The 17,247-nt window shown below is 37.4% G+C and overlaps 1 protein-coding gene across 1 annotated transcript in view; it reads right to left on the bottom strand.

Moving 5' to 3' along the window:
* Positions 1-17,247, bottom strand: part of LOC118638698 (coiled-coil domain-containing protein 7-like) — a 375,882-nt gene that overhangs the window by 327,774 nt on the left and 30,861 nt on the right. The window contains exon 7 of the mRNA XM_036274854.1: positions 1,952-2,118. Coding sequence (XP_036130747.1) covers positions 1,952-2,118 — 167 coding nt within the window. The remainder of the gene's footprint in view (positions 1-1,951; positions 2,119-17,247) is intronic.

Below are 17,247 nucleotides of genomic sequence, written 5' to 3' on the forward strand. Positions count from 1 at the left end.
GTGTCGACGGCATTCTTATACACCAATGATGAAATCAAAGAATGAGAAACTAAAAAATCAATCCTATTTACCATCACAGCAAAAAAATTAAGATACCTAGGAATAAACTTAACCAAAGAAGTGAAGGAACTCTTCACAAATAACTACAGGTCACTGAAAAGAGAAATAGAGGAAGATATAAATAAGTAGAAGCACATACCCTGTTCATGGATTGGAAGGATTAACATCATTAAAATGTCCATACTACCCAAGGCAATCTATAGATTGAATGCAATATCCATCAAAATGCCAACAACATACTTCACAGAACTAGAACAAACACTCCAAAAGTTTATAAGGAATCAAAAAAGACCTCGAATGGCCACAGCAATCTTGAAAAAGTACAAAGTAGAAGGGATTGCATTACCAGATTTCAGGTTATAGTACAAAGCCACTGTGTCAATGGAACAGAATAGAGAACCCAGAAATTGACCCAAGACAATGTGCTCAATTAATATTTGATAAAGGTGGCAAGAGCATACAGTGGAGTCAAGACAGTCTCTTGAATAAATGGTGTTAGGAAAACTGGACAGCTACTTGCAAAAAAATGAAGCTACAACACCAGCTTACACCATACACAAGAATAAACTCAAAATGGATAAAAGACTTAAATGTAACCACTGAATCCACAAAAATTCTAGAAGAAAATGTAGGTAATAAAATCTCAGATATCATATGCAACAAAATTTTCACTGATATAACAACTAAGGCAAGAATAACAAAGGGAAAAATGAACACATGGGACTATATCAAACTAAAAAGCTACTGCACAGCAAAAGAAACAACCATCGAAATGGAAAGGGATTCCACTATATGGGACACCATAATTGCCAATGATGCATCAGATAAGGAGTTAATTTCCAAAATATATAGAGTGCTCATACAGTTCAACAAACGATAAAAAAAAAAAAAAAAAAAAAAAAAAACAATTAAAAAATGGGCAGAGAAACTAAATAGACACCTCTCCAAAAAGGACATATAAGTGGCCAAGAGATATATGAAAAAATGCTTAATGTCACTAATCATCAGAGAGGAGCAAATTAAAACAACTACGAGGTATCATCTCATACCTGCCAGAACAGCTGCCATCAAAAAATCATCAAACAACAAGTGCTGGAGAGGATGTGGAGAAAAAGGGACTCTAGTACATTGCTGGTGGGAATCCAGACTGACACAGTCACTATGAAAAACAATATGATATTTCCTCAAAAAATTACAAGTGGAATTGCCATTTGACCCAGTAATCCCACTTCTAGGAATATATCCTAAGAAGCCTGAAACACCAATCAGAAAGAATATATGTACCCGTATGTTCATAGCAGCACTATTTACAATTGCTAAGATCTGGAAACAGCCCAAGTATCCATCAATAGTTGAGTATATAAAAAAATGTGATACATATACCCAATGGAATATATGCAGCTATAGGAAAGAGCCAGCTTTCATCTTTTGAGATGACATGGAAGGACCTGGAGAGTATTATGCTAAGCAAAACAAACCAATCAGCCAAAGACAAATATCACATGATCTCACTTATTGTGGATTATAATGAACAAAATATGGTGAGGAACAAAATAGACACAAAGACATGGAAGTAAGGATCAGACTGACAAATCTCAGAGGACGGGGTGGGGGGGGGGATGGGAAGAGACAAACCAAAGAACTTCTTTGCATAAATGCATAACCATTGGTCATAGACAACAATACGATGGCAGGGAACAGGAGCAGGGAGGAAGGTGTAAACGGGGGAAAAAGGAGAGACATCTCTAACAAAAATTAATTAATTAAGGAAGAAAGAAAGAAAGAAAGAAAGAAAGAAAGAAAGAAAGAAAGAAAGAAAGAAAGAAAAGAAAATTATACTAATTATATACCCATACTGGTTTTTAGTTTTATAAACTCATATTTTACTTACTTGATCTTAGACATCATGGCTTTCAAGGACTTTTTGGATCCTTCTTTGAGGCGATTTTTCAGTTCTTCAAGTTTTTGAATTTGCTTCCCTACTTGTGCAATGTTTAAAGCGACTTTTCTATCAGGTTCTGGAAACTCTGCTTCTGAAAAACTTTGATCTTTACTTATCTAAAATAATAAAATTAGCAAGGTACTTAGGAAATACCCATTTTGTTCTCTTACCTCAAAAAGTTTCATTAATTTATAATATATAAATGATTTTATATTATTCTTATCTATAGCTATAATAAAATATTAATATTTTACAAATATACCAACATGAGCAATTACCTAGCAACAGAATTATAGCTAAGTGTTGACTTTTGCATGTCAAAACTCAAATCCAATCATGTTTATTATTTTAACATATAAGAATTTTAAGAAAGTGCAATAACAGTTGTAGCAGCATTTAAGTGCAATGCAAATCATTTACAAGAAATTTAAAGTAATTGCTTCCTCAAAATCCATTCTAATAATACTCTTATTGTGATAATTTATAGAAAAACAGAATAATTTGTTCTCAAAGGCTAATATCTTCTACTCCTAACTCTGAGAAGTTAATGTATAAAGGTCTATGTAGCTGGCATTCCTCAGTCTGCATGGAGAAGTCTCAGACTCATTTGAGTATCTCAAGCCTTTTGGAATATACCAAGCTACAGAGCGATGAACAGTCAAGAGAATCAGCAAAATCTACTATATAAGATGACAGAGGCTTGGGAAAATGGTGGCGAAGTGAATGGAGCAACACAGGGAGATCGTCTATCTCCCAAGACCAAACTGGATTTACAACGAAAATAAAGGCAAACCGTCAGGAAAGGGCAGCCAAAAGACATCTTGGAGGACCACTTAACCAGAAACACCCACTCAATCCTGGTAGGCTTGCGAGGACGCGAGAGGGGACCGAGAGCCCAGGGTCCACAGCAGCCTGGGCAGGGGCCAGGGAACTCGGCAGGAAGTTACTGCTACCTCCTCCCTTCCCACCCTGCATGGGCCCTGGGAACTCTGTAGCCCACTAAACTCCCCGCTGGAGCCACACAGACTCGCGGGCCCCAGGGAACTCGGCAGGACCAGGGAACTCGGCAGGACCAGGGAACTCGGCGGGACCAGGGAACTCGGCGGGAAGTTAATCCTACCATCTCCCTTGCCACCCTGCATGGGCCCTGGGAACTCTGTAGCCGGCTAAACTCTCCACTGGAACCGCACAGACTCGCGGATCCCAGGGAACTCGGATGGACAAGGGAACTCAGCGGGAAGTTAATCCTACCATCTCCCTTGCCACCCTGCATGGGCCCTAGGAACCCTGTAGCCGGCTAAACTCTCCGCTGGAGCCGCACAGACTCGCAGAGACCAGGGAACTCGGCGGGACCATGGAACTCGGCAGGAAGTTAATCCTACCCTCTCCCTTGCAATCCTGCATGGGCCCTGGGAACTCTGTAGCCTGCTAAGCTCTCGGCTGCAGCCGCACAGTCTCCCGAAGACCAGGGTACTCGGCGGGGCCAGGGAACTCGGCCAGAAGTTAATCCTACCGCCTCCCTTGCCACCCTGCATGGGCCCTGGGAACTCTGTAGCCTGCTAAACTCTCGGCTGAGGCCCACAGACTCGCGGGCACCAGGAGACTGGGCTGTACCAGGGAATTCAGGGGGAAATTACTCCCACCGCCTCCCTTGCCACCCTGCACGGGCCCTGGGAACACTGTAGCCTGCTAAGATATCGGCTGGAGCCACACAGACTCCCGGAGAACAGGGGACTTGGCGGGATTAAAGTGGGTCCTCCCTGGTGCATCCAAACCCAGGAGAGGGAGCCACAAACAGCAGAACACCAACACCCACTGGGAAAACTTGGCAGACTCCAAAGCCCACTGTGATAACCAAAATGGTAAGAAACAGAAACAAAAGCCAAATGAAAGATCAAGAGACCTCTACAGAAGATGAAATAAAAGAGGTGCAGTTAAGCAAGTTGACAGAACTAGAATTTAGAGCGATGATGTTGTGGAAGCTCAGCAGCATGTGTAAGGACATGAGCAACATTAGTAAAGATATAGAAATGTTGAAAATAAACCAGCTGGAAATGAAAAACCAACAGGAAGAAATGAAGAATGACATATCAGAAATGAAAAACACATTGGAAGGTCTAAAAAGCAGAGTAGGGGAAGCTGAGGACCGGATCAGTGAATTAGAAGACAGGCTAGAAAAAAATCAACCAATCAGAAAACCAAAAGGAAAAAAGGATTAAAAAACAGGAAGACAGCTTAAGAGAACTGTGGGACAACTGGAAATGGAATAATATTTGCATCATAGGAGTCCCTGAAGAAGACGAAATAAGCAAGGGTTAGAGAATATATTCAAAGAAATAGTGACAGAAAACTACCCTAATTTGGTGAAGAAAAATGGCATTCAAGTTCAAGAAGCACAGAGAGCCCCAAGTAAGAAGAACCGAAACAGGCCCACACCAAGACACATAGTAATCAAACTGCCAAAAGTTAAAGACAAAGAGAGAATCCTAAAAGCGGCAAGAGATAAGCAACAGGTTACCTACAAAGGAAACCCCATAAGGCTCTCAGTTGACTTCTCACAAGAAACACTACAGGCAAGAAGGGAATGGCATGAAGTAATCAAGGTCATGAAAAACAAGGATCTGAATCCAAGACTACTCTACCCAGCAAGGCTATCATTCAAAATAGAAGGTCAAATAAAGAGCATCCCAGACAAAAAAGGCTAAGGGAATACACTAGCACCAAACCAGCACTGCAAGAAATGTTAAAAGGACTGCTGTAATTAGCAGGAGAAATGGGGAGAAAAACAGAACCACACTAAACAAAAATGGCAATAAATAAGTACATATCAATAATCACCTTAAATGTAAATGGATTGAATGCTCCCATAAAAAGACACAGAGTAGCTGATTGGATAAGAAAGCATGACTCATCTATATGTTGTTTACAAGAGACCCACCTCAAACAAAAGTCTCACATAGATTGGAAGTGAAGGGATGGAATAAAATCTTCCAAGCAAATGGAAAGCAAAGAAAAGCTGGCATAGCAATACTCATATCTGATCAAATAGACTTCAAAATTAAGGCCAAAAACTAGAGACAAAGAAGGCCACTACATAATATTGAAAGGATCTATCCAACAGGAAGATATAACCTTGATAAACATATATGTACCCAATATAGGAGCACCGAAATATATTAAAAATCTTCTGCAGGCCTTCAAAGGAGAAATCAGTAGCAATACAATCTTAGCAGGGGACTTCAACACCCCGCTGACATCACTGGATAGATCCTCTAGACAAAAAATTAGCAAGGAAACAGAGACTTTAAATGAAGCACTAGACCAAATGGATTTAATAGATATCTAGAGATAACTACACCCTAAAACTACAGAATTCATATTCTTCTCAAGTGCACATGGGACATTCTCAAAGATAGACCATATGTTAGGGCACAAACTAAGTCTCTACAAGTTCAAGAAGACTGAAATCATATCCAGCATCTTCTCAGATCACAATGGCATGAAGCTAGAAATAAATTGCAAGAAGAACATACAAAGACATTTGAACACATGGAAGCTAAATAGCATGTTATTAAACAATAAATGGGTCACCGAGGAGATCAAGGAAGAAATAAAAAACTTCCTGGAAACCAATGAAAATGAAGACACAACAACACAAAATCTATGGGATGCAGCAAAAGCACTTCTGAGAGGGAAATTCATAGCACTACAGGCCTACCTAAAAAAGGAAGAAAAATCTCTAATAGACTATCTTAATTCACAACTTAAACAACTAGAGAGCAAACAAAAAGTAAACCCCAGAGCAAGTAGAAGGAAGGAAATAGTAAATATCAGAGCAGAAATAAATGACATAGAGACCAAAAAAAAAAAAAAAAAACAATTCAAAGGATCAATAAAACAAAGAGCTGGTTTTTCGAAAAGATAAACAAGATTGATGGACCCTTAGCTAGACTAACCAGGACACAAAGAGAGAGAACCCAAATACACAGAATCATTAATGAAAGAGGAGAGATAACAACTGACACCACAGAAATACAAAAGATCGTTAACAACTACTATGAACAATTATATGGCAATAAATTCAACAATCTAAGCAAAATGGACAAATTTCTAGAAACACATAGTCTCCCAAAACTAGATCAGGAAGAGACAGGAAAATTGAACAGACAAATAACAACAGAAGAAATTGAAGATGTAATCAAGACTCTCCCAGCAAACAAAAGCCCAGGCCCGGATGGCTTCATGGGGGAGTTTTACAAAACATTCAAAGAAGAACTAACATCCATTCTCCTCAAACTATTTCAAAAAATTCAAGAAGAAGGAAGACTTCCAAACTCGTTTTATGAAGCCAGCATAATTCTAATTCCAAAACCAGAAAAAGACACAACAAAGAAAGAAAACTACAGGTCAATATCCCTGATGAACATAGATGCCAAAATCCTAAACAAAATACTAGCAAATTGGATCCAGCAATACAACAAAAAAATTATCCACCATGACCAAGTGGGATTCATCCCAGGAATGCAAGGCTGGTACAATATTCGCAAATCCATAAACGTGATACACCACATAAATAAAATGAAGAATAAAAACCACATGATCATATCAATAGATGCTGAAAAAGCCTTCGACAAAATCCAGCATCCATTTCTAATAAAAATGCTCAGCAGTGTGGGAATAGAGGAATCAGATCTAGACATAATAAAGCCATATATGAAAGACCTACAGCCAACATCATACTCAATGGGCAAAAACTAAAAGCATTTTCCTTAAGAACAGGAACAAGGCAAGGATGCCCACTTTTGCCACTCCTATTTAACATAGTACTGGAAGTCTTAGCCACAGCAATTAGACATGGAGAAAAAATAAAAGGGATCCAAATTGGAAAGGAGGAAGTGAAATTGTCATTATTTGCAGATGACATGATACTATACATAGAAAACCCCAAAGACTCCATCAAAAGTTTACTAGACTTAATAAATGAATTTGGCAAAGTAGCAGGATACAAAATTAATGTCAAGAAATTGATGGCATTCTTATACACCAAGGATGAACTCACAGAAAGAGAAACTAAGCAAACAATCCTATTTACCATTGTGGAAAAAAAATTAAGATACCTAGGAATAAACTTAACCAAAGAAATAAAGGACCTATTCACAGAAAACTACAGGTCGTTGAAAAAAGAAATAGAGGAAGATATAAAAAAGTGGAAGCACATACCCTGTTCATGGATTGGGAGAATTAACATCATTAAAATGTCCATATTACCCAAAGCAATCTATAGATTCAACGCAATCTCCATCAAAATACCAACAGCATACTGCACAGAATTACAACAATTATTTCAAAAGTTCCTATGGAACTAAAAAAGGCCTCGAATAGCCACAGCAATCTTGAAAAGGAGGAACAAAGTTGGAGGGATCACAATACCAGATTTCAGGTTATTCTACAAAGCCACTGTAATCAAAACAGCCTGGTACTGGCACAAGAACAGGCATATAGACCAGTGGAACAGAACAGAGAACCCAGAAATGAACCCAAGGCAATATGATCAATTCATATTTGACAAAGGTGGCAAGAGCATACAGTGGAATAAGGACAGCCTCTTTAATAAATGGTGCTTGGAAAATTGGACAGCTACATGCAGAAAAATTAAACCAAACCATCAACTTACACCCTACATGAGAATAAACTCAAAATGGATAAAAGACTTAAATGTGACTCATGAATCCATAAAAATCCTAGAAGAGACTGTAGGCAACAAAATTTCAGACATCATATGCAGCAGAATTTTTACTGACACATCACCTAAGGCAATAGAAACAAAGGAGAAAATGAACACATGGGACTACAGCAAACTCAAAAGCTTCTGCACAGCGAAAGGTACACTCATCAAAACAGAAAGGCTACCCACTGTATGGGAGAGCATAATTGCCAATGATATATCAGATAAGGGGTTAATTTCCAATACATATAGAGTGCTTATACAACTCAACAAAAGGAAGACAAAGAATCCAATTAAAAAATGGGCAGAGGAACTAAATAGACACCTCTCCAAACAGGACATACAAATGGCTAAAAAACATATGAAGAAATGCTCATCATCACTAATCATCAGAGAGATGCAAATTAAAACAACAATGAGGTATCACCTCACACCTGTAAGAATGGCCGCCATCAACAAATCATCAAACAACAAGTGTTGGCGAGGGTGTGGAGAAAAGGGGACTCTAGTACACTGCTGGTGGGAATGCAGACTGGTGCAGCCACTATGGAAAACAATATGGTGTTACCTCAAAAAATTAAAAATTGAACTGTCATTTGACCCAGTGATCCCATTTCTAGGAATATAGCCTAAGAAGCCTGAAACACCAATGAGAAAGAATATATGTACCCCCATGTTTGTAGCAGCACTATTTACAATAGCTAAGATCTGGAAACAGCCCAAGAGTCCATCAGTAGACGAATGGATAAAACAGCAGTGGTACATATACACAATGGAGTACTATGCAGCTGTAAGTAAGAAAGACCTCTTATCCTTTGAGACTACATGGAGGGACCTGGAAAGTATCATCCTAAGTGAAACAAGCCAAACAGAGAAAGACAAGTTTCATATGATCTCACTTATTTGTGGAATATAATGAACATAACAGTCTGAGGAATGGTGTAGTCCCAGAGACGCGGAAATGGGATACAGACTGACAATCCCCTAAATAGGGGGGTGGTGGGGAAGAGATAAACCACCGAACTTATATGCATGTATGCATGAACAGTGGACATGGACAACAAACTGGGGAAAGGGCAGGGAGGGAGGGGGAGGGGAGAATCAGTGGTGGGGGGGGAGGAGAAACATCTGTAACAAAAATTAATTAATAAAAAAAATGTAATGGTTAAAGAAGATAACTCTAAAAAGGAGACAGCCAACAAGGTAAAAAATAAAATAAAATAATGAATATCCAAGAAAGTATCACTAAAGCCAAATAAATAGTGTTTTAAAAATAAGGAAGTGAGCCCTGGCCGGTTTGGCTCAGCGGTTAGAGCGTCGGCCTGCGGTCCTGAGAGACCCGGGTTCGGTTCCCGCTAAGGGCACGTACCTCGGTTGCAGTTTGTCCCCGGCCCTGGTCGGTTGTGCGGGTGGCAGCCACTCGATGTGTTCCTTTCACATCGATGTTTCTCTCTCTCTCTGTTCCTCTCTCTCCCTCCCACTCTACCTGAACAAAAAATGGAAAAATGTCCTCGGGTGAGGATAAAAAAAAAACAAAAAAAAAAAAAATAAGGAAGTGATTAATAATGTTAACTGTAGCTGAGGTAAAGAAAATAGCCTATTGAAGTTAGCAACATATAAATTGAAGAGAATTATACAAGATGTTTTATTTTTTGTGGGGACAGACTCCATACTGGAGAGACCGAGAAATGCTTCAGTAACAAGAACAAAGTATACAGCAAATTGATACAAAAAAAAAAAAAAGTTAGCACTGAACCTATAATGTATGGTCCTCAACTGAACTCTTTTTTGTAAACAATCCATAAAAACTTTACTCTTTTTATTTCACACCCCTATTGTCATTTTCAAGGATAAAATGTCCAGATTAAACTCTTTACTACATGCCAGGTTATGAGTTGATTAAAACTGTTAAAGAAAAACTCAAGTTTCATCATTCCTAAACTATCTGCAAGGTTTTTCTCCCCTCTCTTTTATAAGTTTTAGTTGTTGTCTTTATTCCCTGACAATAATCTAATAAATATTTTCCTCATGTGAGTAAATCTGCATACAAGTTAGCTTTTATTTTTTATTTTTTTTAATTTATTGGGGTGATATTGGTTAATAAGATTATATAGGTTTCAAGGGTACATTTCTATGATGCAGGATCTATATATAGCATTGTGTGCCAATCATCCAAAGTCAAATCATTTTCCATCACTATATATTTGGCCCCTTTTACCCTTTACTATATCCCTACCCCCATTCCTCTGGTAACCACCATACTGTTTGTGTCCATGAGTTTCAGTTTTATAGCCAGCATATAAGTGAAATTATATTGTTCTTAGATTTTTTTTCATTAAATTTATTGGGGTGACATTGGTTCACAAAACCATACTGGTTTTAAGTATACAACTCGATGAAACATCATCTGCACAATATATCATGCACCCATTGCCCCAAGCACCTTGCTTTTAAAGTCAAATTCATAACATTTTCTCTAAGACCAAGGTCCATAGGCTTAGTTTCTATGTTTTCTTCTATGTAATTTATTGTTTCAGATAATATATATATAGGTCTTTGATCCATTTTTATTACTTTTTGTATATAAGGACAAACTGCAATCTAGTTTCCTTCTTTTGCATGTGGCTTTCCAATGTCCCCAGTGCCATTTATTAAGGTGTCTTTCTTTTCTCCATTGTAAGTTTTTGGCTCCTTTGTCAAAAATTATTTGCCCATATATATTTATGATCTTATTTCTTGGTACTTAATTCTGTTCCATTGTTCTGTGTCTCTTTTTTTGCAAATATTATGCTGTTTTGATTAGTATTGTGCTGTAGTATATTTTGAAGTCAGGTAGAGTGATACCTCTGGCTTTGTTCTTTTTTCTCATGATTGCTTTGGCTATTTGGGGTCTTTTGTGGTTCCATACAAATCTGATTTGTTTTTTTTTAAGTTATTGGTATTTTTATAAGGATTACATGAAATCTCTATATTGCTTTGGATAATATGGGCATTTCAACTATGTTGATTCTTTCAATCTGTGAGCAGAGAATATCTCTCATTTCATTCTGTCTTTTTCAGTTTCTTTTACTAATGCTTTGTAGTTTTCAGTATGTAGGTCCTTCACATCCTGGTTAAGTTTATTGCTCAGTATTTTATTATTTTTGTTTCAATTGCCAAAGGAATTTTTTTTATTTACTTTTGTAAAATTTTATTGTCAGTATATAGAAATGCAGTGGATTTCTGTACATTTATTTTGTATACTGCATTTTTACTCTGTTTCTTTTTTCTAACAGTTTCTGAGTGGGTCTTTAGTGTATTCTATATAAAGAATCATGTTCTTCATTCTCAATTTGAATGCCTTTTATTTATTTTTCTTGCCTTATTGCTCTGGCTAGGACTTCCAGTATTATGTTGAACAAGAGCAGTGAGAGTGGACATCCTTGCCTTGTTTCTGATTTTAGAGGAAGAGCATTCAGTTTTTTACCATTTAATACAGAGGTTCTCAACCTGTGGGTCGTGACACCTTTGGGGGTTGAGCAACCCTTTCACAGGGGTTGCCTAAGACCATCAGAAAACACATATTTCCAATAGTCTTAGGAACCAAGACACCACTCCTCTGTCTCCAAGTGGGTCCACCCACATGCAGATGCATACCCACATACAAATGAGGAACTGTATTAAAGGGTCACAGCATTAGGAAGGTTGAGAATCACTGATTTAATGCAATATTAGTTGAGGGTTTGTCATATATTGTGTTTATTATGTTGAGGTACTTTCCTTCTGTACCCATTTTATTGAGCATTTTAATCATAAATTGATGTTGTATCTTATTGATGTGGTGCATTGCAGCAATTTACTTGTGGTTGTTGAACCATCCTTGTACCCCTAAAATAAACCCCACTTAATTGTGATGTATTATGTTTTTAATGTATTGTTGTGTTCAATTTGCTAGTATTTTGTACAGATTTTTTGCTTGATTTTTGCATCTGTAATCATCAGATATTGGTCTGTAGTTTTCTGTTTTTGTGTTATCCTTGCCAGGTTTTGGTTTCAGGCTTATGTTGGCCTCAGAAAATGTGATAGGAAGTGTTGCCTCTTCTTCAATTATTTGGAAGAGTTTGAGAAGGATAGGTATCACATTTTCTTTCACTGTTTGGTAGAATTCACTAATGAAGACATCTGTTCCTAGACTTTTATTTTTTGGGAAAAAATTTTATGGTTGTTTCGAATTCTTCACTGTTGATCAGTTTATTTGGATTTTACAGTTCTCATGATTCACTCCAGGAAGGTTACATGTTTATAGGAACTTATCCATTTCTTCTAGGTTATTGAATTTGGTGGCAGATAGTCTTTCATAGTATTCTAGAATGATCTTTTATATTTCTGTGATGCCTGTAATAATTTCTTCTCTTTCATTTAAGACTTTGTTTATATGAGGTTTTTTTTTTCAGTTTTTTTTCCTTAGTGAGTCTAGTCAGGGGTTTATCAATTTTATTAATCTTTTCAAAGGACCAGCTCTCTGTTGTATTAATTTTTGTATAGTCTTTTTTTCCCTTCTATTTCATCCCCTTCTGCTCTAATTTTTATTATTTCCTTTCTTCTACTGACTTTGGTCTGCTTTTCCTCATCTTCTAGTTCTCTAAGATGTAATATTAGGTTGTTTACTTGAGATTTTTCTTGTTCCTTGAGATAAGCCAGTAATGATATAAACTTCCCTCTTGTTACTCTTTTCACTGCATCTCAGAAGTCTTGATATGTTGTATCATAATTCTCATTTCTCTGTATATCTTTCATCTACCTTTTATTTCTTCTTTTACCAGGTCATTTTTAGTAGTTTGTTGTCTAATATCCACATATTAGTGGGTTTTGTTTTGTTTTTTTACTTCTTTTTTGCAGTTGATTTCTAATTTCAAAGCATTGTAGTCAGAGAATATGCTTGGTATGATTTCAATCATCTTATATTTGTTTATGCTAGTTTTATGATCCAACACATTGTCTATCCTTGAGAATGTTCCATGTACACTGAAGAAGAATGCATAACCTGATGTTCTGGAATGAAAGGCCCTGTAAATGTCAATTATATCCGTTTGGGTCAATGTGTTATTTAAGGCTGATATTTTCTGTTTGGATGAACTATCTAGAGCTGTCAATGAAGGGTTTTGGTTCCCTACTGTGATTGTGTTTTTGTCAGTTATTCCCTTTAGTTCTGTTAGTAGTTGCTTTAAGTATTTTGGTGCTCCCAAATTGGGTGCACATATATTGAAAAGTTTATGTCTTCTTGATGTAGTGTCCCCTTTATCATTATAAAATACAAACCTTTGTCTTTTCTTACCTTTGTTATCTTGAAATCTATTTTGTCAAACATAAGTATAGTTATACCTGTGGATGCTATTTTCTTACAGAACTATTTTCCACCATTTCACTTTCTGTCTATCTTTGTCTTTGCGGCTTAGATATGTCTCCTGAAGGCAGCATATTAGTTTTTTGTTCTTTCTTTGTTTTCAAATCTTTATTGTTGGATGTAAAATGTATTACAGATGTTCCACATTTTTCCCCCATTGACCCCCTCCTCCCCACTCCCGCCCCCATCCCACCTTTTCCCACACTATTGTCTGTGTCCATTGGTTATGCATATAAGTTCTTTGGTTTATTTCTTCCCACCCCCCCAACCTCTTTCCCTTTGAGGTTTGTCAGTCTAGCAATGAATTTGTGCTTCTTAATCCCTTCACCTTTTTCACCCATTCCCCAACCCCCTTCCCAACTGGCAACCAACAAAATGTTCTCTGTATCTATGAGAATGTTTCTGTTCTTCCTGTTCATTTTGTTTGTAGACTCCATTGTTGATAGATATGTATTCATTGCCATTTTGTTTGTTCATACATTTTATCTTTTTCTTCAAAAAGACCCTTCACCATTTCATATAATAACGGTTTGGTAGTGATGAACTCCTTTAACTTTTTCTTGTCTGGGAAAGTTTTTATATGTCCATGGATTCTAAATGACAGCTTTGCAGGATAGAGTAATCTTGGTTGTACGTTCTTGGTTTTCATCACTCTGAATATTTCTTGCCACTCCCTTCTGGCCTGCAAAGTTTCTTTTGAGAAATCAGCTGACAGCCTTATGGGAACTCCCTTGTAGGTAACTAGCTGCCTTTCTCTTGCTGCTTTTAAGATTCTCTCTTTGTCTTGAACCTTTTGCATTTTGATGATGATGTGTCTTGGTGTGGGCCTCTTGGGGTTTATCTTGTTTGGGACACTCTGTGCTTCCTGGACTTGTATGTCTGTTTTCTTCACCAAGTTAGGAAAGTTTTCGGCCATTATTGTTTCAAATAGGTTTTTGATTTCTTGTTCTCTCTCTTCTCCTTCTGGCACCCCCAAGATCCTAATGTTGGCACGCTTGAAGTTGTCCCAGAGGCTCCTTACACTATCCTAATTTTTTTTATTCTTTTTTCTTTTTGCTGTTCTGATTGGGTGTTTATTGCTTCCATAGATTCCAAATCGATGGTTTGCTTCTTGGCTTTACCCACTATACTATTGAATCTGAGCCTCAGTTTCCGCTGGTTTTTCCAGCCAGAAGTTATGGGGACTTCTCTTCCTGGCACTGGAACCCTGAACGGGGCACCTGGTGTGGGACGGGAACCCCTCAGTCCTCAGGAAGGACCTTCCCAGCCACGGGAGCCTCCTGATTTTTATCCGCCACACGTGGGTGTGGGACCAGCCCGTCTCGCCGCCGCCACCGCCACCCCTCGCGCCACCGCCCCTCCTACCAGTCTGGATGTAGCTGCTTTTTTTTTTTTAATTCCGTAGTTGTAGGACTTCCATTCATCTTGATTTCAGGCGGTTTTGAATGATGGTTGTTCTGTAGTTTAGTTGTAACTTTGATGTTTGTGGGAGGACGCGATACCGCGTTTACCTACGCTGCCATCTTCAGCATATTAGTTTTGTTTGGGGTTTTGATCCAATCTACTACTCTGTGCCCTTTTATTGGTGAACTCAGTCCATTTACACTCAGGGTAATTATTGGTATGTGAATATTTCCTACAGCCATCTTATATATTGTTTTCTTTCTTTTTATTCTTTATTGATTTTAGAGCGAGAGAAAGGGAGAGGGAGACAGAAACATCAATGAAAGAGAACATTGATTTTCCATCTCCTGCATGACCCCACTGGGGATTTGTCCCACAACCTGGGCATGTGCCCTGACCAGGAGTCGAACAGTTGACCTCTTGGTGCATGGGTCAATGCTTAACCACTGAGCAACACCGGCCCGGTTTATTTATTGTTTTCTGATAGCTCTGTGCCTTCAATGGTTCTTTTCCTTTGTGTTTCTGTCTTTTGTTTTTGTTTGCTGGTATTGCATACTTTTTTCCTCTATTTCCTCTTATTGTAAGTTATGTATCTCAGTTTGGGGCTTTTTGTGTGTTGTTACCATTAGGTTTATCATAAAAGAAAGTCTTATATGTACAGTAGTCCTTTTTCATTTAAATGCATCTGATGTCCATCCTCCTTTACAAATTCAGACCTTTACCTCCTCCCTTTTTATGTTTTCATTGTCACAAATTATCACTGTTTATGCTGTAAGTTTGTTGGTGATATTACTCATAGTTTTGTGACCTTTTGTTCTTGTTTTCAGGTAGAATAATCCCTTTGAGTATTTTCTGCAATGGGGGTCCTCTGGTCATAAATTCCTTCAGCTTCTTTATATCTGGAAGAGTCTTTATTTCTCCATATCTAAGGATAACTTCACTGGACATATTATTCTTGCCTGGTAATTTATCTTTCACTAGCTTGAATATTTGGTTCCACTCTCTTCTAACTTGTAGAGCTTTTGCTGAGAAGCCCAATGATAACTTAATGGGCTTTTCTTTATAATTTACTTTCTCCTTTTCTCTGGCTGCTTTGAGAATTCTTTCTTAGTCATCACTTTTTGAAATTTTTAATATAATGTGCCTTGGAGAAGGCCTTTTTAGATTGAGGTAAATAGGTGTTCTGTTTGCTTCTTGGATTTGAGGATATAACTCTAGTCATAGATTTGGGAGATTCTAATCAACTATTTGAACAAGCTCTCTGTTCCTTTCTCCTTCTCTTCTTCTGCTATGCCTATTATTCTTATAATGCTCTTTCTGATGGAGTCAGGTAGTTCTCATAAAGTTATTTCATTTTTTATGCTCAAGTCTCTCTTTTCTTCCTTCTGTATCATTTCTGGATTTCTATCTTTGACATCATCATTTCTTTTCTCCATCTGGTCAGCTGTACTTCCAATGTTCACTAGTTCATTCATTTTCTTTTCATTGAATTTATTAGGGTGACATTGGTTAAAATGTATATGTTTCAAGTATACAATTCTATAATACAACTGTGTATTGTACTATGTTGTTCACCACCCCATTTCAAATCTCCTTCCATCACCATTTATTCCTCTTATATCTTCTTCCATCTCCTCCATCCACTTTTTCCTCTGGTAATCACCATACTATTGACTGTGCCTAAGAGTTTTGTTGTTTTTCTTATTAATCCTTTCATCTTTTTCACCAGCCCTAGCACCCTCCACCCCTCTGACAGCTGTAAGTCTGTTCTCTATGAGTCTGTTCCTATATTCTGTGTCACTTTATTTTTGTCAGAATGACTATCATCAATAAATCAAAAAAATAAAGGTTGGTGAGGATGTGGAGAAAAGGAAACCCTCATGCACTGTTGGTGGGAATGCAGATGTGTATAGCCACTGTAGAAAGCAGTATGGAGTTACCTCAAAAATTAAAAAGAAAACTGCTTTATGACCCTGCAATTCTACTTCTGGGAGTACATCCAAAGAAACTGAAAACACTAACTTGAAGGAATATACGCACCCCTACGTACACTGCAGCATTTTTTTACAGTAGCCAAGATTTGGAAGGAACCCAAGTATCCATTAGTGGATGAGTAGATAAAAAAGCTGTGATGCATTTACACAGTGAAATGCTACTTCATTATAAAAAAAAAAAAAAAAAAAAAAAAGGAAATCTTACCTTTTGCAACAGCATGGATGGATCTGAAAAACTTATGTTAAGTAAAATAATCCAGTCAGAGAAAGACAAGTGCAATATGATTTCACTCATATGTAGAATCACTAATTCATTCTTGATCTCTTTAATTGAATTCTTCATGTCCAGAATTTCTATTTGGTTCTTTTTAAAGTTTCAGCCTCTTTGAAAAAGCATTTGTTTTGCTTGTTGATTTAGTTTCTGAGTTCATTAAAATGCCTGAATCTGTTTTCTTACATCCTGTTGAGTTTTTTCAGAACTGCAATTTTGAATTCTAATTTATTGTTTATTTTCTCATTTCATTTATTTATTTTTATTATTTTTAATTTTATTTTTGTTACACATTTCTCCTTTTTTACCCCATTGACACCCTCCTCGCTATCCTCTCCGCACCCCCCAGCTTTGTTGTCCATGTCCATTGGTTATGCATACATGCATATAAGTTCTGTGGTTTATCTCTTCCCATACCCCATCACACCCTCTTCTGAGGGTTGTCAGTCTGTACCCTACTTCCGTGTT

This window comes from Molossus molossus, unplaced genomic scaffold (assembly GCF_014108415.1).
Source record: "Molossus molossus isolate mMolMol1 unplaced genomic scaffold, mMolMol1.p scaffold_m16_p_1, whole genome shotgun sequence".
In the NCBI taxonomy this organism is placed as follows: Eukaryota; Metazoa; Chordata; class Mammalia; order Chiroptera; family Molossidae; genus Molossus; species Molossus molossus.